The sequence below is a fragment of the Sebastes fasciatus genome, chromosome 8 (assembly GCF_043250625.1).
Source record: "Sebastes fasciatus isolate fSebFas1 chromosome 8, fSebFas1.pri, whole genome shotgun sequence".
Taxonomy (NCBI): domain Eukaryota; kingdom Metazoa; phylum Chordata; class Actinopteri; order Perciformes; family Sebastidae; genus Sebastes; species Sebastes fasciatus.
In genome coordinates this window covers 26160270-26184283 of record NC_133802.1, presented here as the reverse complement: position 1 = coordinate 26184283, position 24014 = coordinate 26160270, and the positions used below count along the sequence as shown (strand labels likewise).

Genomic DNA, 24014 nt, shown 5'->3' with positions numbered 1-24014 from the left:
AGTGGCTAAATCATTAAACATTCCAACAAGCTTCGACCACTGTAGGTCTTCCTCAGGGCTCCAAAACAATGTTATACAGGCAAAATCACAGGCATAAAAGCTCCATTGTATGTGTATCACACTGCTGGCTCCGCCCTAATCAGTGCTGTATGAGTATTTCTTTTATTATTACATCACTTACCCTCACAAATTCTCCATAGTCTGTAAAGGTGAAAATTACGCTTTAAACACAAGTTCATTTTTATTCCTCGAAAGGATTTTGTGCTGCAAACTTTCCCTTTTGCTGACATTTCAGGAATCGCTCATGCAAATGAAGTGAGGTGTGATATTCAGTGTCATGAGCTCCCTCTGAGGAGTCTAGCACAAATTAATTTCCATTTTTTTTTTTTTCCATCTAAGCCCCTCTCTGCAACTGAACGCTGCTCAGCTGAAAGCCTGGTCCGATAGTCACGACATCTGTCCAACATCCAGCCAGAATCAATGGGTCCATTATCAGGCTTTATCGATCAGTGAGTTTAGAGCCATTTGTAGAGTGTTTGCACCCTGATAAACTGATCTTAAAGTGGGTTAGGAGACAGGGGAGGGAGCGAGGAGAGAAGAGAGGGATGAGCAGGAGGGAAGGACAGCGGGAGATGAAAAATTAAAAGGTCGGGAAATAGCCCAAAGAGTGATGAAGGGAGAGAAAGAGGAGAGGAGAGGAGAGGTGAGGGAGGGAAATAAACAAATCCCCTTCATGCTGATGCTGCACTGCAACTCCACCTGGACATGAGAGGAATTATTGAGAAAAATCCTCAGTGCACAAAGGTTACAGTGTCTTAACAATTCATTTCAAATATAAAAAAAACATTAAATCTACATTTTGGTAAAAATCTAAATGAAAAAGAATGACAACAGTATTATTATTTAATTTTCCTGTCCTCCTTTCTCACCTTTTCCCTTCCATCAGTTTCTTTCTTTTGTTGTCGGTGGTTCGTTGCAGAGAGAGTGGCTTGTTTCCATGGAAACGGACTGAGCCAGATGAGCTTAGCTACTTGCACTGCAGCGTCTGTCCTTACTGTGTGTGTGTGTGTGTGTGTGCTTGTGTGTACATGTGTGATTGGTCTTGGCTCTGAAGAGAAGGGAGCATGATGATTTATGAGAGTCTAATGCACTGGTCAGACACTTGGATGAGCAGAGGATGGGGTCTGTGTGTGTGAGTATGTGTATGTGAGGGCAGTCGTTATTAGCAATGCAACCCAGTTTTTTTGGTTCATGTCGTTAGGTGTTATAGCGATGCTTTAGTTTTTCTCTCCTCATTTTTCCCTTTATGTCTCTCCCCCGCTCTTTTTCTCCTCTTTATCTCTCTCTGTTGTTACATGTCTCCCTCCACCTCACAGCTGTAATTCATGTCACCATAGCGATGAGATCTGGGGCTCAGAAAGCTCAGGAACTGTGTCATATGATATAAACTGTTTATACTGGACAGATTGAAATCAACATAAACAGGTCGTCCTCAGAGGAACAGTATGACATTTTGGGAAATAAGCTAATTCACTCTCTTGTGGAGAGTTGGATGGGAAGATCGATACCTCTACCATTCTGTGAATACGTTAGATAACGCCGCCCAGCATGTTTTGTCGGCTAGTTTTTCTGAATATATACAGTCACTCACTCTCAGGGACCGTGAGTGTTAGTATTAAGATGGACTTATCAATATCGGCAAAGCGTTACAAAGATGGAGAGAAAATGTTGCTAATAGTTTAGCTACTGGCTCACGGTCAGCAGAAGGCTCAACTATTAGCAACATTTTCTCTCCATCTCTCTAATAGTTTAGTCTATTAGCAACATTAGAGCTGCTGGCAGGCTGACATTATAAAGTTCAGACAGAGCAAGGCTAGCTGTTTCTCCCTCGCTCTGAGTCTGTATGCTAAACTAATCTAACAGTCTCCTGATTGTAGCTTCATGTTTAACAGATAGACATGAGAGTGGTATGAATCCTCTCATCTAACTCTCGGTAAGAAAGAAAATAAGCGCGTTTTACAAAATGTCAAACTATTCCTTTACCGAGGTACAATTGAAGTGAATCTTGGTAAACTGGAAGGAGATTCCCATGCATCCTGGAAAACCTGCAGTTCTTTAGTGTTGCCTTCAACATCCTGAAAAATGACATAATCGTACTGGAACAGTGGATGGTTAAAGATGTGAAAAGGCAACCACATGTATTATTGTCCCACATCTGTGCAACAGCTGGCAGTTGAGATGATGGTTCTGTTCTGATGAGATAAAGGGGAAATCATGTGGTGGTTAGTGGTCAGTTGTGTTGTGTAACAACTTGTAATGGTGAATGCTCTTGAATATCTCTTGAGTCAGTGTATGAAAACCAAAACATAAGAGCGGTTCTGTTTTTAAACTTGACACTTGGGGTTTAAAAGTGTATTTTTAGTCGCAAAGAAAATAATTAGTTGAAAAGAGGTTGAACTACGAGTGTGTGTGTTGTGATTACACATAAATCCCACCGTTGTACTCCACTGCAGGTCGTCTCTCACTCCCTCTGTGTTGTTTCAGACTGAATACATTCATTCTTCATGTTATTGAAACACTTCACAGTCGATGTGTCACTCCTTACTAATGACACTCTGTATGTGTCTCTGTTGCAGAACTCCCAGAAGAAAAGAGGAGCACGACCCAACAACAAACCTGACAAGAAGCTCTGTCCACAGGTAACACACACACACACACACACACACACACACACACACACACACGCTGCCATGTTTTCCCCCAGATGATCCAACAAATCAATAAGAGACACAAAGCTCAATTTCAGCAACTAGACCTTTAAGACACTAAAAGAGAGAGCGACATTTATCTTACACTCACACATGTAACACAATCATGAATGACAAATAGCTGAGTGTGTGGAGTTGAAACACATGCAGAACATGATGGAGGGAAGAAGAGAAAGAGGGGAAAATCACTAGAGAAACATAAATATTACAGTCATTACCACGGTCTTTCTGTTTGATGGATACCGCCAATAAACCCTCTGAGTGTTTTTATTCTGTTGTTGTTCCTGCTGCCCAAACATTGTTTAGATTCTCAACATGTATTTGCCCTATAAGGCGTTATCAAAGATTATTGTGCAATTCTTCATTAAATAATAGTATATTCTAGGGCTGTCAATCGATTTATTTAACCTTAAAGAAGAGATTTTTCAAGTATTTAATACTCTTATCAACATGGGAGTGGGCAAATATTCTTGCTTTATGCAAATGTAGGTATATATTTGTTATTGGAAATCAATTAACAACACAAAACAATGACAAATATTGTCCAGAAACCCTCACAGGTACTGCATTTAGCATAACAAATATGCTCAAATCATAACATGGCAAACTCAAGGCCAACAGGAAACAACAGCTGTCAGTGTGTCAGTGTGCTGACTTGACTATGACCTGCCCCAAACTACATGTGATTATCATAAAGTGGGCATGTCTGTAAAGGGGAGACTCGTGGGTACCCATAGAACCCATTTCCATTCACAAATCAGAGGTCAAGGGACCCCTTTGAAAATGGCCATGCCCGTTTTACCTCACAAAATTTAGCGCAAGTTTGGAGCGTTATTTAGCCTCCTTCTCGACAAGTTAGTATGCCCTGGTTGGTACCCATGGATTCCTTCTGCTACAACCTATAAATCGCAAAAGACATCAGTGGTTAGTTTATGCAGAGTTGCAGGTAACAGCTGAAAATATGAAATACAGATGATAAATATCATCATATTTTTTGTAGTAGCTTTTTGTGGCGTCAGCATCGCTCTAGGCAGCTGTCGTCTCTGCAGAAAAGTAATTGCATGTACTGTAGTGACATAAGACCACAGGACTGTGACTGTTATTCCCTCCTACATGCTTCAGCATTGAGTGGGTCAAACAGAGCGGCACTGCTTCCAAATTATAAGCTGTATATGCTTATTGATTTCACCGATCAATTCCTGCAAGGACAGTTTATTTTCTCCATGAACAAGTAAATATACTATACAGCAGTGATAAAATGAAACGTGATCATTTTTGCGGGAATAATTTCATGCACAGAGGAACTCCATCTAACATGATGAAGCATTTCCTGCAGCATAAGCAGGAAGCATTTTTATGCTCCCGTCATAATCCCTCACAATCCGCTACAGCACCACAACGTTCAATTCAGTTAAACACAAAATGATTCCCCTATGTATATATTTTTTTACGATTTTGAAATAGATTTTTTAATGCCAGAATTGATATAATTGTCTCTACGGAGGTAGAAGGAAGTTACCGCTTTTATTGTTGTAGTCAGAGTAAGGTGCTGTCAAGCCAGCCGTCACTCGCATCTCCGTGGTCAAATCGGCAGACGCTACAACTGTAGAGCACCCATATACTGACATTTATGTTAAATGCATTCAAACGGCCCCGATGGAGCTGAACATGGACGTATAAAGAGAATGGAGCTTTTCACTGTATTAATTTAGATACTTTCCTAACTATTACTTCGGAAAATCTTAGTCCCTAGAAGTTTATGATTAAACTTTTTCTCATGGTCTAGTGTTAAAAAAGTTAACAAAAATCGCAATAAATCATGATATTGAATCGCAATACATATCGAATTGGCACCCAAGTATCGTGATAGTATCAAATCAGGAGATAGGTGTATCGTCCCAGTTTCTTTTCATACTCAAATATCCATAACCATGAACTGGATTCAATACACAGAATCACAACCAATAAGATCTAAATAACAAGTCACAAAAAAAACATTTATTTTAAATATATGGAGCAGGGACTATAGCAAACCTGCTGCACTCTATTTATACACAGTTAATTATCACTTTTATTGTCATTGCCCCCTGAAACAGCTGTTTTATTCCCTTATTTTCTACTTCAAACACCAGTTGAGTTGAGATTAGACATGTTAAGGTTGTCTGGGGCCACCGACTGTCGTGTTGGACATCCATCATGTTTGATCCTTTAAGTGTGCTCCTGCCTCACAGCTCACGACTGTCTACGTGTCTCTCTGTCGTCTGTGACCTATTTCCTCTGAGGATCACACTCGATCTGTCCAAACAAGCCGTGTGCAAATTGAAGCGGATAAATCAGCATTTCCTGTATTCCTCCTCATCTCCACATCATCTCTCTCGCTCTCTCTCTTTTCTGCCCTGCATCGTGTCTTGCAGGTGTTTGTACTTCATGTAATCCTCGCATAACCTGTTTTTGTTTAAGAATGGATTACAGATCTCGACAGGCCTCGACACCACACTTTAAATCTCTACCTCCTCCTTATTCTGCCTGTCTTCTCTCCCAAAAATAGAACTGCTTGTTCCTTAACTTCACTTTTCCAGTCTCCCTCCCTACTTTTTTTTTTTCCAAATCATTAAAATAATTCATACACAGCTGAAAGAACTTTTTTTCCCCTCTCTGTGAAAAAGGCACCACAGGAGTTAGACGTATATGAGCTCAGTTTTTACAGAACTACAGAGAGAAAACAGATTAAAGACCCACAGGACTAACATATCGCCACAGAAGGTGTTTGCGGTGAAGTTAATTCTCTCACCAGCGTCTCTCTCCGTCTGCTTAACGCGAGCCCAGGCTTCCTCTCCAAGCCACATACCATAAATGGCTGTAAATTCGCTGGCTCCCTCCTCGCTTAATGTGGTTGGGAATGCTCCACAGGCCGTAAAACAAATACAGCCGCGGAGCTGCTTCTGAGGAATGAGGTGCACGGGGTCACCTCAGGTCAGCAGTAGTTACAACTGAGTTTACAGATAGAGATGCATACATGAATATAGTCATGTTGTGAGCCTTGTACAACTCCTAAAAAAGGGGCGAATTTAAAGCTGCATTAACTGTTTTTTTTGGGCACTAGGGGGCAGAAAAAAACACAACAAGCTGATGGAAACACTCTTATTTTTACGTTTGGTTTATTATTTAAGATATAAACATGAAAAGTACGCAGTTAAAACAACCAAATGAAACAATGGCCAAGTGTAAGGGAGAAGAAAACACTGAATTTGTCAAAAAAAGAAGCTTATGATTATATAAGTATGATTGTTTAAAATTAAAAAAAAACTTAATACAGACAGACAATTGTATTAAAAGTTCCTCAAATAACAGGAAAACTCATCTGTGATGCAATATTCACACGAAATAATGCTCAAAATTAAAATTGCTCGTTTTAAACAAACTTAATTGTACATTTTATCAGTTGTTCTGTACTGTTATTGTTATGCATTGAATATAATATGAAATATCCATAAAATATGTCCCTTAGTCAGGGGTCATCAGTTTACTCAATCATAGAAAAGAGGTCCCTTAGGGAAATTGGTTGGGAGCCACCGTCTTAGTCTTACAGTTCTGTATTTTGAATCCCAGTTAGTTAGTAAATATTCATTTCATATGCGGTGTGACGTCCTCTGAGGCAAACCACTAATGAGTGTTTTCTGTACTTTCTCTGTTTCCTCGCGAGGAACAAACACAGCACGACTCTGACCTCACCATTTGGTAGCTGAAAGCCGCAAGCTCGTCAAATAGCTCTTTGTCATTACTTTTCAAGTTCAAGGCGATTTTAAATAGAATGAAAAACCAATTCATCCCACTTGAGTTGCAGGACTGTCGCTGGATTGTGGCTTGTGTTCAAATGACAGACAAGCAAACAGTTCAGGGCACATTTTAAACTGAGAGCGATGGTGACCAAACACTACCAAATCACTATGGTTTTAAAAACACTCAACTTTACTGAACATCACAACATAATGCAAAGACAAAATCATCTCATACTTCACTCTAAACCTCTAAAGTTGTTTGCATGGATTTTAATTGGCTTGTTGTGTGTCCTGTGTGTGTGTTTGAGTGTTAGTTTACACTGTTCCCATGCATTTATCCATCTGCTGCAGCTTTTACTTTCTGTGTGTGTTTGCGTCCCCGTCTGGTTCTCTCTCCATGTCTATAGAACCTCTTTCCCTGTGAGGACTGATTGAAGTGTCCTCCTTCCTTTGTGTGTTTCGTCTTGTCTGTTCTCTGTGTCTTTGTCTCTCAATGTCTCTCTGTTTAATGTTTTCCTGTCCTTTTATTCTGAACACAAATGGAATATTGTTTCATTTTTATTTATTTATTTTCTAATTTTATTCTTTATTTGTTTTGAACAATTTATCTTTGTTTTTTCTGAGGGGGTATAAAAATGGATGACATGCACACTTCTGTATTCGGTATTTCGCACTGAGTGGATTGCAAAGTTATGTTGTTGATGAAAAGGGAAAATAAAATAACGAAAAAATGTCTGTCAATTAACTGCCCATTAATTGATAATTGATTCACTAGTTCTAGGCCTACAAGGGCAACTGCGCTTTGCATGATAACAGATGTGTGAGCATGTCAGCCTCTCTGTGACGCAGCGGTTCTTGTATCAACGTCACCCCGGTGCTCTCTTCTCTTTCTGTCCCGTCACCGCAGGAGGACAGTTCAGACCTGAAGTGTCAGCTCCACTTTGCCAAAGAGGAATCAGCCCTGATGTGCAAGAAGCTGACCAAGCTGGTGAAGGACTGCGACGCTATGAAGGAGGAGCTGGCCAAGTTCAGATCGCTGTACGGAGACGTCAACGCCTCGCTCACCGTGGAGGAGGTAAGCGAACGAGGACGAGGACGGAAGATATTTGCTTTAGAGCCACTTTATACAGGAGCCAGAAGTTGTATTCTTACTTTACTTTGCCATCGTCAGATAGTGATTAATGAGCAAAGTAGCGCAGACAAACTACCTCCGAACAATGGAAGAGGTGGGAGAAGGATGAAGATTTTGATTTCATATTTAGAACTGTGATACAGCCCACAGACGTGTTTTCTGACAACACCTTGAAATCTGAACCCTGAGTTTCCACCTTTTCTTACCATTTAACTCTGTATCTCTTAATGTTTGCCTGAGAGCTGCAAAACAGTGCATGCTTTGTAAAGTATCCCCCCCCTTTGTACCCACATAAAACCTGAATGCCAAAAACGCCTCCTGGGAAAACTCTACAGAGATGCATTTGTATTGTTTTAGAAACAGCCAAAACGCTCCGCAAAGCTCATTAAATCCAACTCACTGTTGAGCCATTTCAGTGACTAATGCTGAAAACAACAAAAGTATAAACAGTTGTTACTATACTGACTTCCCAGTTGCTTGTGTTGATGATGAGGATATTCATATGCAGGACTGGTAATGCTGAAAACATTGTTATTAATATTGATAATGTTACTAATATGACAGTTTGTCCTTTCCAAACATGGTGAAAAACATTGGGATAAAAAGGGTAGAAGCACTTCAATAATTTACGCTAACAGTCTTAAAGGTCAACGGTTGATTAAAAGTGTGTGAATGAACAGGTGGGAGGTGAGTAAGACAGTGGTTCTCCCATAGAAATAGAATAGTAGAACGGACATTCAACTGTTTTCTGTGGTCATTTGACGAGTACAAAGGAAAATGGTGATTGTTGTAGTTGTTATGGTGACAACAGAAAACACGTCAGTGTGGTCGCAGCTTGCTAGTAGCTTGTCCTTCTCTGGGGCACCCGGGGAGAGGCAGAGGGACCGTTAGACCCATGGCGGAATTAGCAGTAGACATAGAAATTGCCGCCGCTCTGACCATCCTGCTACGTTGGTTTGAATGGGAATACCCGTTCTACTATCCTGTTCTATTTCTATGGGTTCTCCTCTCATTTTGTCCTTTTATATTTGACTCCCCCCTCAGGTTAATGACTCCCCCCACACTCGCGAGGCGGAGATCCGAGTCCACCTGAAGCTGGTGGAGGAGGAGGCCAACCTGCTGAGTCGACGCATCGTGGAGCTGGAGGTGGAGAACAGGGGGCTCCGAGCTGAGATGGACGACATGAAGGGACCACCAGGTAGTTTTAAAACTCATTTAATTATACATTTCTATAATTCATTTCTCAGAGACCTGAGCTCCTCTGGAGGTGGAAATAATCTTAAATCTACATAAACAACGAGGAACAGCCAGCCTGGGGATTACGACTATTTCATGGTCGGGCGCAGTAACTTCCTGGAGTCTTGTTGTTACAGTGAGGTTGCTAGGCAACAAGCAGAGACTCCAGGAACGGGTAAAACCACAAAATGTAGTTTTTATCCTGACTTTTGTGTGGATTAAACAAACAAGATATAACATGTTAATTATTGAGCTTTGAAGGTGCCGATTGGTGGATTTTGTTACCTTCGGACAGGACCAGGCTAGCTGTTTCCCTCCGTTTCCAGTCTTTATGCTAAGCTAAGCTAACCGTCTGCTGGCTCCAGCGTCATATTCAGCGTACAGGCATGAGTGGTATCAATCTTTTCGCCTAACCCTCGACAAGAAAACAAATAAACGTATTTCCCAAAATGTCAAACTATTCTTTTAAGATCATATTTGTTTTCTCTCTTTTCAGTTTAGTTATATTTGCATGATTCATCTGCAGTTATTATTTCACATTTGAATTTCTCCTCTGTTTGACCTCTCATTGTTTGTGATCCACTAGATGGTCCACAGGACCTTATTGGTGTTGGTGGTCTTGGCCTAGGAGGAGTACTTGTGGGAGGGGCCTCGTCTGAAAACGTCATGGAGCTCCAGAGACACCTCCAGTTCGTGGAGGAGGAGGCGGAGCTACTGAGGAGGTCTCTCATCGAGATGGAAGAACAGAACAAACTCCTGATGAACGAGATCAACCGCTATAAATCTGATCTCCCGCCGCCAACGTCCACGCTGTCGTCCAATTCATTGGCGTCGCTGTCAGACGGGATGCTCAACGACAGCCCCGTGCACTCCATACAGGAAGGGGCGGTGCTTATCAGCACGGACGCCCCGGCCCAGGACGAGGAGATCAGACTGGCGAGGCTTCAGATTGGAGAACTGAGCGGGAAGGTGAAGAAGCTGCAGTACGAGAACCGAGTGCTTCTGTCCAACCTGCAGCGCTGTGATCTGGCCTCCTACCATGCTCCTTCCTCGTCCTCCTCTTCCTCCTCGCTACGACTGTCTCTGGAGACTGACGCAGAGGCTGGAGACTCAGCGGAGTGCCTCCCAAGGTAGTCTTAAGTTTTCAGGTTCCCTTACAACATTTGTGGGTGAAATCGTGGTTCTACAGTGTTGTTCTCCACTGGGAATGCTTCAGTGAGAGTATTTAGTGTAGTAACTCAACAACTTTGTTGATAACTCAATGAATACACACCAAACAGACTCCACTGTTTTACATCTGATCATACGCCGTCAAGGCAAAGTTGTTGTTTTTAAAGGGAAAATTCCCCACCTTTTATGTGGATAGCCAATCTGTGCTTCGGCAGATAGAGTTACCCAGCTATCATGGAATTATAGATGTTTAAATTTACATTTTTCTGAGAACTTTAAGGTAAAGAATTAACTTTCAATCCCAACTTTTAAGCCAACCTGGCTGAGAAGTCCTAAACGTGCTCTCTGTTGTTTTTCCCATCAGCCCGCCGCACCGCAAAGAGCCAGTAGGGGGTGAGACCGACACCCTGGAGATAAAGGAACGGAAAAAGAAGATCGAGGACAACGCTGACGCAACAAACTCACTCCCCGGGTACCTGGGGCAGAAGGACCATGATGCCTTGCTGGCCATGAGGGACCAGGCTCGCTTGGTTTCCACGGCGATACAGCTCCTGACCTCCCCCGAGTCTAACTGCCTCTCCTCCTCCCCATCCATCTATCACAAGGTCTGCAGCAACGAGGCAGCGGAGTCGTGTGACCTGGAGAAACCTCACAGCCAGGTACGTGTCCTCTGGTTGGTGTGTTGTTCTCTCACGATACTGTCACATGAAACCTTTTCATTATAAAAGAGTCAGCTCTTCAGGAAGTTCATGAAACCTGAATATTCACAGTGTGTCCAGATGTGTATGCACTTCATAAAACATAACAATGTATACATGAAATATATGTACATGATCAGTGAAAATAAATAAGTTAAATGGGAGAAAACAAGTTTCACCACTCACTTCTCACGTATACACACACTCTACTCACTGGCTCTGCTCCAAATGACCTACACTACTCTTACAACAACTGGCTTTAGATAGGGCCATTTGCATTTTCGCGTAGGCCATCGTAGCAATCTAACACGCTTGGGGCACAGGATAAGTTCAGTTGGTTGCACACACAGCCACGAATGACCGACTGTGTGATAAAGTCTGTTATTTCTTTGTTCCCCAGATCTCAGAGCTGTCTGACCTGGCGGACCGGCCCTTGGTTGGTGCTCTGACCAGCAGGCTCCAGGCCCTACACTCCCAGCTACAGGCCTTTGTGGAGCGGGTAGACATTGTGGGTAAACCCACGGCAGGTGTGAGGGACCCTCAGGTGGAAGGAGCGTCTCCTCTGGCCTCACCCTGCGCCTCCCTGCTCTGCTCCGGAGACGAGCAGGATGGACTGAACACTGCCGTGGAGAAGGTAAAATACAAGAAGCACACTCCTCCTTTTCACTCCTTGTCACTCTGTCCCTTTCATTTATTATCAGGTTTTTATTTTCTGTTGTTACTAGTTTGTTTTTCTATTCTTCAGTTTTGTGTTTTGGTCCAGTGCCTAACCATTAGTTTGGCTGAACCACACTCCCAATCCCATCTGCACACGCTGCTTTAGTTTCTCCTCACAGCGGAGAATGGATTTACACGACACGCTCAAATCTGATGTAGCACCTTGATTCATTCTGTCCAGTTCTTATTCTGAATTAACCTGAAAATGGAAAAATAGCCCTTTGGCGACAAACATAAATCTAAAATTGTGAAAACAAAAACTGCCCTTGCTGTATGGATGTATTAGATGAATTCAGATTTGAGCTGCCAGTGTAAACCTCTCCACCCCTGTCCTCTGCATGCTGTTAAATTGCTTCCTAACCTGTAATTTAGATGCTGCTTTAGGCCTCAAATGGAGCCTGTTTGTGTGCATGGACATTGTAGGGTTATTAAGAGCACATAAAGTACCATGTATTTATATATTTTCATCAGCATATCATAAAACCAATTCAACATACAGTCTGGGTTTACATCAAATGTGATTGAGCAATATCGCTCATATTTTCATTTTAAAGTTATATTTATATTCATAGATTTACTCACATTTGTGGTGTAACTGGATATGCATCATAATTGAGGCTAGCAGGACAATTGTATCGTATGACCCCTATTCAGATTTATGTACTCTGACATCATGCAACGTAGTTGACTAGTAAATCATTAACTATAAACATACTCTAAAAGTACTACCGGACACCGTTTTGGCTTGAATATTTTGTTTTTAAAACGTTAAAGGTACAAGTCTAGTGTTTGGTGTTTTCCATCTATTCAAGCTGCTATTAAAGGGATAGTTTGGGTGTTTTGAGGTGGGGTTGTATGACGTACCTATCAACAGTCAGTGTGTTACCTGCAGTAGATGACGGTCGACACACCCCCAGTTTGGAGAAGCAGACAGGAGTGAGACAGTGAGCTCGGCCTCAATAAATTTCCAAGCATATTTCATAAATCACATTTTCAGTGTGAAATTCTCCTCTGGGAAATTCTTAGGTTAAAGTTGATTGTCAGTGATTTATGATATAGTCTGAGCTTCTACTTTGGATCCACAGTTATAAAAGCACATGTGAATCAGCAGAGACTTTGAATTTATACTCGACTGACTTCCTTTTCGAGAGTAGACCTGCTGACTTTCCCTCGCCTTCAACTGTCAGGAACATGTTTGCAAGACTTTCAAGACTCAACTAGTAGACTAAATTTACTTAAGATGGATAATTTTGCAATTTGGTGTTTACTGCCTTGACAGTAAGAGGAACTTATTTCTTATAAAAGTCTGTATTTTGTAGTGTAATCTAATCTAATGTACCCGTCTGGAGGAGGCTGTGATGAAATTATACAAAGAGAATACATTTGAATGTTTAGACTCCATTAGAGGCCAATTCTGAGTCCCAACACCCCTCCGATCTCTCCTCCCTTTTCCCCTCTCCCCTTCCCCCTTCCCTCTTTCTCTCTGCACGGGCACCATAACCGCCGCTTTCTGCACTTCACTTCCACCCCCCTCCTTTTAAACCTCCCTTCTCCCGCTCCTCACACACCTCCTCCTCTGCTATCCTCTGATTCCTTGCTCACCTCAATTCCCTTTCCTTCCCTCGCTCCCACTCTTCCTTCTTCGTCTCCTTTGTCCTCGCTTTGCTTCCCCATCTGCACTCGTTTCTCCCTCTCCTCCTCCAACTTGTTGCTCCGTTGCTCCGTCGCTCTGACTCTTCATCCTAATCGCCTTACTCCTTCTCGTCTTATTTCTCTCCTCTTTCCCTCTCCCTTCCCTTCTCTCTATCTCCCATTGCTGTTCCACCCCCCCTGTCTCTCCTTTCTTCCCACTCTTCTATGTCCTCTTCCGTTTCCTTTTTCTCTCCTTCCCCTCTCAGCCGTTCATTCTGCCCTCCATCCTCCTTTTCTTTCTTTTCTCCACTCTCTCCTTCTCCTCTCTGACCAAGCTCTTTTTCCTCTACATCCTTTTCTTCGTCTTGTGAGATCCATACTCGACTGTTTCTGTTTTTGTTTTTTCGTTTTTCATTTTACTCAATGTTGTCATATGATGGACGCCATTTCGGTTGGATTTTTATTCTTATTGTTGTGTTTGTTTGTCTTTCATTTCTATCACAACGTCTCCTCCCTCCCCCCTGTCCCTCCCTCTCTTTTTGTTTGTTTGTGTGTGTTTGTTTTGTTTATTCATTAACCTGCCCATGCATGCATGCAGCAGCCTGATTGTAGGGACCAATCAGAGCTGGAGGTGAGAGGTCAATCTGAAGAGAACAGCCAATCAGACAGCAATGAGACGCAAGAGCAGGAAGGCAGCCAGCTGGAACCGGGAGAGAAGGAGACAGATGATGCATCGGTGAGTTACTCAACATCAAAACCGTTCACATCATGACACAGACTACTATACACACTAGAGCCTGAAGCCAAAGTGTTGATGTCAGACTTCTCACTCCGTCTCGTACACACAGACAGACAAACACGAAGGCTTTTGACTGGTCAAAATCTAAAAATGTCTTCAGGGCAAAACAACAAACAAAAGGTCTGCTGTAGTCTGCTGTCCAAGAGGATAAAGTAACTAAGGAAGCTGACAGTGAATGTAAACTATAACTGCTATTTTTTTTAATTAATAATGGATCAAATGTCTACTTGTATGTGTAAGGGGTCATTTATGATGATGACAGATGATATTCACCCAACTCTGCATTCTCCCTCAGTGTTTTTTAGAGTCTATTAGCTCATTCTTTTGATTTTCCAGCCTGCAAATTTACTGTTTTGGTTCACTCTCAGGGCTCTCATCAGAGTCGTTTTGGGCCGCAGCAGGCAGCTGTTTTCCAGGGAAAAGCTCTAAAAAGCTAACCCCACCCATAGACTGTATATAAGAAGTGGACGTAGTCACTGTGACATCACCTATTGGTTTGTGGAGTACGGTTTTGAAGCCTAGAGCTCAACATTTTGGCTGTCGCTATCTTGGTTTTTGTATAGAGTGATTTGTATAAAGAGTGTTTTGTTTATGTTTTTTGTGTTTATGTAAGATTGTTTTAAAATCCAGTGTCGGTCGGGCCATTGTATACTTTCATAGTGCAATTTTAGTATGGTTGTAATTTAAATATTTTAGGTAAAACTAGTAACATTTAGTTTGACAAAAAAAGTATTAACTCAAAGTCCACTTACTAGCTTTTTTCCGAACTTTTCAACCGCATCTCTCTGTCTACTTCAGTGGTGGGGAGTTTGTGTGACCTCATGAAACCTAAGTATAAAACCTAATAGGTCATACTTCTATATGGGAGATGGTTTCAATGGCAGCTGAGCCATCTCCATGACAACTGAACAAGCTCCATCTGCTGAGATGTGGTTAAAAGCTCTGGAAAAAGCTAGTTAAGTGGACCTTGTCTTAAGATTTGGGCGTTCAAACCCCAGTTTGTTGGGTCAAGAATTAGCTTTTACCAGCCTCCACTAGTAAGATTTAATGTTTAGTGATATTTGCGTTACTGAATCTGACACAAACCCTAATTACCCCCCTGAAAATGTGCCTCTAATGTACATGCAGGCTGTGTATACTCACATCACTTCTTCCTGAGCAAACACACAGTGACAGGCAGCCCTGCAAAGGTTAATTAAAGGCCCATTTAAATGCACATTTGCACACACACACACACACACACACACACACACACACAGACTGTAGCATGAAGTTACTGATGCGGTACAGTGGTGGCGGACTCATGCTAGCAACACAGTGTTGTAAACAAACATAAACAATGACTTCACCGTCAGCTGTGGGATTGACGGGAAGAAAAGGCCATTGTTTGGCTGACCTTTTGCCGGCGTGTCTCCATGGTAACCAGGGATGTGTGTGTGTGTGTGTGTCTGCATCTTTATCCGAGCCTGAGAGGATGAACGGGAGAGAGAGAACGACTAAAATAGAATGAAAGATAACAAGAGAGTCAGATATTGTAGAGAAACAGATGTGTTTGTAGCAGTGATGAGCAGAGCGGAGCAGAGCAGTGACACAGCAGCACACACACACACACACCCAGCGTTTACACACACACACACACTCCGTATTCAGCATAATACTGCCACTCATTCTCTGCAATATTCAATAGTAGAGTTTGTTTCCACCGGCCTCCAGCTAGGCTAGATTAACCACATCCTGGCTTCGGTCGTAAAAAAGAATGTCATCACTTTGGGAGATATGCTTATTAGTTTCGTTTTTGTTTTTTTCAAGTTAGATGAGAAGATAGATTCCACTCTCAAATCTGTCCGTTAAATATGAAGCCAGGAGTGACTTCATTCTCTGCTCAGGATGCCATTACTCAACTAGATATTTACATAGCAAATAGTTGCTTTTCTGCTATATTAATGCTCTGAATTTCGAATTGATCACCTTTATTGAAATGTAATAGGCTTATCTGGATCATGACCTTAACCTCACAAACCCGTATTTACTTGTTAAATACCTTCAGGAGAATAAAAGGAATGAAAGACAGATGAGTCTGGTCCTTATTCTTATACTGTTTAATTGAAATGGTGTTTATTAGCGTATAAATAATCTCATTCTTCACACATTTGCTCTTGTGATGCTACAGTTTTTAATAATGTTGCTCATTTTGCATGAGCAGCTGGCACTCTCTCATAACAGTGAGTCATATTGGAACAGAAGTACAGAGTATTTTTTTTTTCTGGCTGACGGTGGAGGCTGTGAACGGCCGGGTGGCGTTCAGGGTGGAGGGTGATGGAGGGCAGAGCCTGAGCCCAGTGAAGGGTGAAAGAGGACATTAATGGTACAGTGGTGGGTCGATGGATCGCACTCACTCAGCAGCCAAATGAGGCGTGGGAGAGTGCATGAGATGAGTTGTGTGTGTGTGTGTGTGTGTGTGTATGTGTGTGTGTGTGTGTGTGGACGTACAGTACAGTTATCGTGCCGCAGCTGAGGTGTGATTTAAAGGGTGTTCTAGCACAAAACTGCCATGTTATGTGCTTCTCACACTCGGCTGTTTCTCGCTTTTTTGATTTCCTTCAAACTCTCCTCCCCTCCTTGTTTCCTACCTACTGATGTTTCCCTATCCACCGCTCCTTTCCTTCTTTTTCCCCCTCAATTCTTATTGATTATTTTACTCTACCCCGCTCCTTCCCTATCTTATTTCCCCCACTCATCCTTTCCTCTCTCTTTCTTCCAGCCCATCCAGTCCGGTGACCTCCAGGCTCGGCTGTCCGAAGCAGAGGACTCGTCTCTCGGTACTCAGGGAGAGCTGGAGAAGGAGAGGCAGGCTCAGAGAGAAACAACTCTCCAACTCACACAGGTCTGTTTGCAGGTCTGAATACTGTCAAGACACACAAACTAATAAACTCCACTTGAAAACAAAACACCCTCAAGGAAACACTGAAACAACACTTAAAACAGAAATCTACCAAAGAACCCACTTATTTTGCAACCCGATATCACAGCAGCAAAGCGTGTAATAGACCCGCCTGTCCACCAGAGGATAGTGTGTCAGTGTCACGTTTAGCCTCGCTGAGGCGTTAATATTATATGCATATATTAAGGTGCAATGCCAGCTTAGGACAACAAAACTCTCCCTTAGGTTTAGGCAACAAGGTTAAGGAAAAACATCATGATTGGCTTCTTAAAATAAGTACGTAAACAAAGTACAATATGCACGAAAACAACGTAACATAAGTATGGAAAACATGTTACAAATGTCATTAATGTAACATACAAAACGAAACAAAACACTGGTCTCCTGGTTGAAAGTCCTGTGTTTGTTGGACCCATCCGCCTCCCCTCCAGTCCACTATTAGCGGTCTTTCTCTGTCTTTTATTCTACGTCACTACATTTCAGTCAATACAGACAACATGGCGTGAAAATGTCAGGCTTAAAGCAAGAGCGACATTCTTATTACCCGCTTTTGTCTTGCACATTATCGTGTCATTCACACGTGTTTTTGTGCGACCGGGCTTTATTTTCCAGTCAAGCTAAAATGACCTTATGGTATATCTGATGGGTATTTTTTGTAGTCAATGCTGCTCTATCTTGGTGTTTTTTAGTCTTGCAAAGCAACGATTGAGTAACCAAACGTTGTCCTGTCTCAAACTGTCTTTCCCTCTCAGATCCAGGAGGAGCACCAGAAGGCTCTGCTCCGTCGGGACTTCCAGCTGCAGAGTTTGGGCCTCCAGGCTCGGCTGCAGCAGAAGTTATGGAGCCAGGAGAGGACTCTGCTGGTCCAGGAGTCTCAGCACCTCAAACAGGCGCTGTTACTGCTCAGCCTCAAACTACGCTGCTTCCTCAAACAGTGGAGGCTGGGCTGCAGGAAGGACACCGAGTGGAAAGACATCTTGGAGGTATGAGGGGAAAGGAAAACGACTTTCTAGCTGACCGTCCACACTGTTGACAGACTGTATGTCCTTATTTTGACCAAGATATTTATGTTTATTTTGCAGCTTGGCTGCGTATCTAAAATCAATACTCTATTGTCCTCAAAGGATATCTCCATTTGATCTCAAAATATTGTAATGAAATAATCTCAGCGAAAGCATTCATAATAAATCTTTTGAGGTCGAATCTGGTGCTAAGCAGAAAACAAATAATAATAATAGACTTTATTTATGAAGCGCCTTTAAAAACAGCCGTTCCAAAGTGCTTCAAGGTTAATAATAAAAATGCATAATAGCACACAGCATGAAAACATATACAGTTTATAAAACGGAGGCAGACACTCAACGATAAAATCAATATAACAAACAAAAGTATTATATTAAAAGACAAATAAAACCAAAGGATTTGCATGAAACAAACTAATAAAAATGCCAGCCTATATAAGTGGGTTTTTAAAAGTTTTTTAAAATGTGGTGAAGACAAAGGGACTTTATTTAGCATAAAATGTGAAAAAAAAATGTATAGTGTATGGTATCTAATATTGAATATTGTAACTGGATGGAAATTTTAACAAATGTTGCTTTTAGATGAACAGCCTGAAGGACCTCTACCTGCTTCTGGAGGAGGAGAACCTGACGAGCCCCGCCCACCAGTCCGACAAAAGGGCAGCTGCAGACGCACAACCTCTCAGCCCAACTATCAAGGTAAGTCGAGTGACACACACACACACACACACACAAGTACGCTCACACGTACACACACTCTTACATGCGTATTTTCCCTTTAGTCTAGCGCCGTGAGCAGCACCTTGGCAGACCTGAAGGTGGCGCTGCAGGATCTGAGTGGAGAGTTGCGACAGGAAAGACAAGGCTCCCAAGAACTCACCCAGCAGTTCGCAAAGGCCAAGGCATCATGGGAGGTGGAGAGGACCGAACTAAAGAGCCTCGTCACGCAGGTAAGAAGCATTTCTGACAGGAAAACGAGTAATGGGCTCCTACGTGAACACATTTTTTGCCGATCTTGGAAAAGTTTAGATTATTTCACTTGAAAGGTTTCTGTTTGCTCCTCTCGTTGGTTTGAAGTGAGTCGGACTCTGGAATGAAAGCACATATTTCTGTTTACCAATCAGGATTTAGGATTCATGTTAATTTCAGTTGTGTGAATAATTAGTTAAACTTAATAAGAAAACATTTTCAAAGGCTAATCTGACTTCAACATGACAGTACACCACCTCACAGTGTTCAGATTAGTTTACTAGAATGAGCACGCTAGTAATGATCGTACGCATCAAAAGGTTAAATCAAGTTATTTTAGAGGAAATATGCAAATATCGAGATATATTGCAATATAGCCTAAAAATATTGAGGTATTATTTATAAGCATATAGCCCAGCCCTACTTTATTAGTGAGTCGTAGTGCAGTTCATCTGATTAGGAGACACAAACTTGAGCCCGATGCAACAATGTACAACTCCTTTGATTTTATATTCTGCAACCGCTGTGTGGTCCATTAAGGGAAGAAGATGATCCAGTTTCCTTTAGTTGCTCTGCGGTGTTGAGTATGAGGAGACAGATGTTAACATTTAAAAGCCATCAGATACTTAGAAACTCAGATGCTGGGAAAGTCGAGGAGAGCTAAACGAATTCAGGACAAGACAAAAAAATCAATGCAGTGGTGAGATTAGGTTAAATGGCCTCCCCAATAAATCAGCGCGGGAGCACATCGACTACAGAAAAGTTTGCTGAAGTCACAACTACCAAGTCTGATGAAATATAAATAAGTTACTTATGAGTCCAGGTGACTTTTGCTTGCAAGCCTGTGCTCCTTGCTTGCATGTGACTGGACAGTTATAGTAGACCTGGTGAGCAACAGACAGACAGAAGAGAGGAGAATAATGTGAGGTGTTTCTGCTCTGAAGTGGCCGATATTCATTTTGACAAGTGGTTCTTGAAATTGATGGCAGTCTAGTTGATCAACTTCTACTTCTCAAACTCTTTCATCCCCTAACTGTCTGTTTGTCTGTCTGCAGTCTGTGAGTGATGGTTTTAATGTTTTATCCTCCCTCATTGTTTCTGTCTGTCTCAGAACAGCAGCAGAGGTAATTGTGTAAGAGTTAATTAACAGCCCCTGAGATAGAACACAGCCTGTGAGCTACCGCCCGCTAATTGAGACCGAGAGAGAAGAGATGGATATAAAAGAAAGAGAGAGAGGAAACGGAGAGTTTGGCAATTAAAAAAGCCTTTCAATGTGTTCTTACCTTTGTTCCCTGAGTGTATCATTCTACTATCTATCGTTATAAGCCATCTGTCAACATTGTGAACATGCTGTTAGATTTTGGGGCAGGACTTTACCTGCTGGTCTCCCTTCAACCTGAAGATAACCAGCGCTAGCATCATTAAGGTTGGAGGGTGTCTGTTTGCTAAAACATGTTCTCTATTTACACAACTCAAGTGCTGTGGTCAAAGTAACTTGTAATTATACATGCATTGTCGTTATTTTTCATTCAATGATTCCGTCAAATTACCTTTCAACATTAAGTTCTTTCAACATCGTGTTTTATGTGAAAACCTGTAAAATCACATTACGCCATCCATAGCAATGCCCCTTTATGAAGCAGTAAACGCCCTCAACATGAAGGATGTGCTGTGGTCACAAAACACAAAGATACACACGCACACTGAAGGAGTCATTAATCCTCGTCGTGATCGGAGAGATTCTGCCCTCGCGCTGTGGTGCGACATCATTTGTCTTCTGATTGGTTTGACAGCTCCTCTTGGCGGCCAATAGGAGACGCGAGCGCCGTTACAAACGGATAAGACGCTCTACTTTTCCTAAATGCGACGTAGCGGCAGGCTATTTATGAGGTTAAATATACGGACAAACCTTTGTGGTTTAATCAAAGGATCGAATCACCCGGCTTTGCGTAAAAAAAACAACCGTGTTGAGCTGCGCAAGCGTGCTGGATGTCGACGCACACACAAATATGTGCACTTTATCACAGCTTGTGTGTGTATATGGGTGTGTTACTCTGGCCTAGATGCCTTCGCTGGAACCTCTGCCAACAATGCACACTGTAAAGTATGCCATCAATTTGCTCTGGTGGTGTGTGTGTGTGTGTGAGAGTGTGCGTAGACATTAACCAGCCAACCGAACCACATCGGTGCCAAGTCGTCCTGGCAGCGTGCGGCGGCTCCTCCAGCTGTTGCTTTGTCGAACAAGTCAACTCAATTTCCAACCCCGTCCTACCCGTCAAACGGCTTGACAGGAAATTATCTTCACCGTTCAGCCTGATAAACAAACACACCGTCAGCGAAGTAGAAACGATATCCAGAGGCCTGAAAGCGTGCCGTACAACGCTGCCTCCTTAATCAGTCATCCATCCTGACTGGAGGACATGTTACGAACACCTGTCGAGAGCAGCTGGAAGCCCTGATCGCCCGCCCGCTCATCACATCTGTTGAATCCGCTTCTCTCATGAAGGGAGGATGAAGATATAAAGGGGCAGGCAAGGGAAAAAAAGATGACTTGTCTTTACAGACAACAATGTACAACTCAATATTCAGCGAGTCCTCATACGTAAACGACAAGCAAGGTTATTTGTTTCTTCCACGACAACATAAGTGTTTTCTGCTCTGCCACCTCTGCAGTCAAGGTCTGCTTAAATTCAGGCTTAAACTACTTGGTTCAAGAAAATTACTTTCTTGCCTAGAGTTCAATGAGAAGATTGATATGCTAAATGCAGGAAGAAACATCTAGCCTGGCTTCGTCTAAACTAGTTTAGAAAAAAAAGATCTGCCTACCAGCACCTCTAAAGCTCATTAATTAACATGTTGTATCTTATCTCATGCTTCCAGTCTTTATGCTAAGCTAAGCTAAGCGTCTCATGGCTCCTGTAGAGATGGGACTTGAGAGTTTTAAATACACTGCATTGCTATATTTAACATCTGCATGAATTATATAATATCTAGGCTATGTTTTTATTTATAAACCTGGCTCACATTTTGTCTCTCAGGATTGTTGTGGTTGCCCTAGAATTATCAGCTGGTGGTTGGTATGAAGTACTGATAACATTAATAGATAAAACAAACTTTGTTCTTGTCTTCAAGTAAAAATCTGCTGCAGGCAAATTACATGTTGCCCCAAAAATAGTTCATAATACCCTGTGGCTCCCTGTTACACTACCCACTTATTGTGTGCATAAACAGTTACTGTTTGTTACAACAGTGTACAGTATGGTGTCTTTATAAAGTATTCACCCCCTCTCTGACTTTTTCATATTTAGTTTTTTAATCCACTGAATCACAGGGATTGTAGTTAGGGTGATTAACAAAAAAAAATCACTTTAATGTCAAAGTTGAAGTTGAAATCTCTGTAAAAAAAAAAGAACAAAAGAGTGAGTCCTTTTTAAAGACACTGTCTCTTTCTTTTTTCTTTCTTTTTGTATGGTTAATTCCACATACATGTCTATTTTTGTTTCTGTATTTAAAATTATTCTCTTACTACCAATAGCTATCTGATTTTATAAACATTTTATTTAAATAGTTTTTTGTTATTTTATATATATATATATATATATATATATATATATATATATATATATATATATATATATATATATATATATATTTTATATGGCTAATTCCGCATACACATATTTTTGTTACTATAAATTGTAGTTTCTGTATTTAAAATTATTGTCCTTCTACCAATAACTGTCTGATTTTATAAACATTTTATATATATCATTTTTTGTTATTATATGTTTGTTTTTTGTTTTGTTTTTTGTTTTTTTGGATGGTTAATTCCACTTACTGTACATGGCTATTTTTGTCACTATAAATTGTAGTTTCTGTATTTAAAATTATTCTCCTATTACCAATAACTGTCTGATTTTATAAAAATGTTATTTATATAGTTTCTTGTTATTATATATTTGTTTTTTGTTTAGTATATTTTTTTGTTTGGTTAATTCCACTAACACATATTTTTGTTACTATAAATTGAAGTTTATGTATTTGAAATTATTCTCCTACTACCAAACAATAACCCTGTGATTCTATAAACATTGTTATTTATATAGATGTTTTTTATTATAGCGGTTAAAGGTCCGCACTTCTAAAGCAGATAAACAGCAAATTAGACCTCAGGCTGTATTCCTAATTTGGTATTGAATAAAAAAAGTATTCTGCAGGAAGATCACAGCGGCTTAAACACTCTCTAAGTGGTATAATAATAACAACGGCTCTCATGATAGTCAAATTAACTCATTCATCATTTAAAGACCCCTGTGGGTTTAATTGGTGTTTATTGCCGCCGTGTTGTTAGTAGCTCTCGGCTCTGTGTTTCTACAAATACTTTCTATGTCTATGAAAGATTGCTTCTGTATAGATACTTGAGGCAAACATTTAATCAATGCCTGACTTATAGGTTGTTGTTTTTTTTACACTAAAACATATTTTCCACTATCCTGGCCCTGAAGTCTCCTCTTGGGATTATTCTAGCCAAACTTAATTAATAATTCTTTGCTATTATATTCATGGTTTTAGTTGAATAAATAGAAGTAATTGATCCTGCTAAATGGTGAGTAGCGAGTCGTGAACCACACGTCTCTCATCCACCAATAAATGCCAGTCATCCAGTAAAATCGTCTCCTTCTTAACGCCTCAGCAATAAACCTCGTTAAGTCGCGGGGCTCGTTATGCGGCGTTCATCACTAACGAGCAACGCTCTGTTGCCATAGAAGACGAGAGTTTGGATAAGTGTGCTACGCTGTGATTGGCTGCCATGCAGTTCTATTAGCACCAAATATGGACAACAGTGCCAAAGAGCCAGACTGAGGGAGGATTGATGGGTCTGGTGTGTGTGTCTGTGAGTGTGTGTGTGCGGGCGTGTGCATGTGTTTGTCAAATTGATGGGCCTGGTGGTGTCAGCAGTGTGAACTATGAGGCTCAGACAGAGGAAAAGGGAAAGCAGAGCTGCTCATAAAAATTTCAAGTGATCCCACCTACAGGCTGTGCGACAGCAGGGGCAGATTTATGGAGAGCGAGAAAAAAAAAGGGGTGAGAGACCTCGAAATAGAGGGTGAGAAAGCAGAAGAGAGAGGGAAGAAGGGGTGAGAGAGGGTT

The 24014-nt window shown here is 41.5% G+C and overlaps 1 protein-coding gene across 2 annotated transcripts in view; it reads left to right on the top strand.

The window, feature by feature from the left end:
- mtcl2 (microtubule crosslinking factor 2) overlaps positions 1-24014 on the top strand; it is a 107967-nt gene that overhangs the window by 68455 nt on the left and 15498 nt on the right. The window contains exons 5-15 of one of the 2 annotated variants that reach the window (XM_074644673.1): positions 2637-2699; positions 7455-7622; positions 8724-8877; positions 9502-10045; positions 10450-10744; positions 11184-11417; positions 13734-13868; positions 16693-16815; positions 17625-17855; positions 18477-18593; positions 18677-18844. In XM_074644673.1, the coding sequence (XP_074500774.1) occupies positions 2637-2699; positions 7455-7622; positions 8724-8877; positions 9502-10045; positions 10450-10744; positions 11184-11417; positions 13734-13868; positions 16693-16815; positions 17625-17855; positions 18477-18593; positions 18677-18844 (2232 nt within the window). Of the gene's footprint in view, positions 1-2636; positions 2700-7454; positions 7623-8723; positions 8878-9501; positions 10046-10449; positions 10745-11183; positions 11418-13730; positions 13869-16692; positions 16816-17624; positions 17856-18476; positions 18594-18676; positions 18845-24014 lie in introns of both variants that reach the window. The other variant, XM_074644672.1, reaches the window with a different exon arrangement.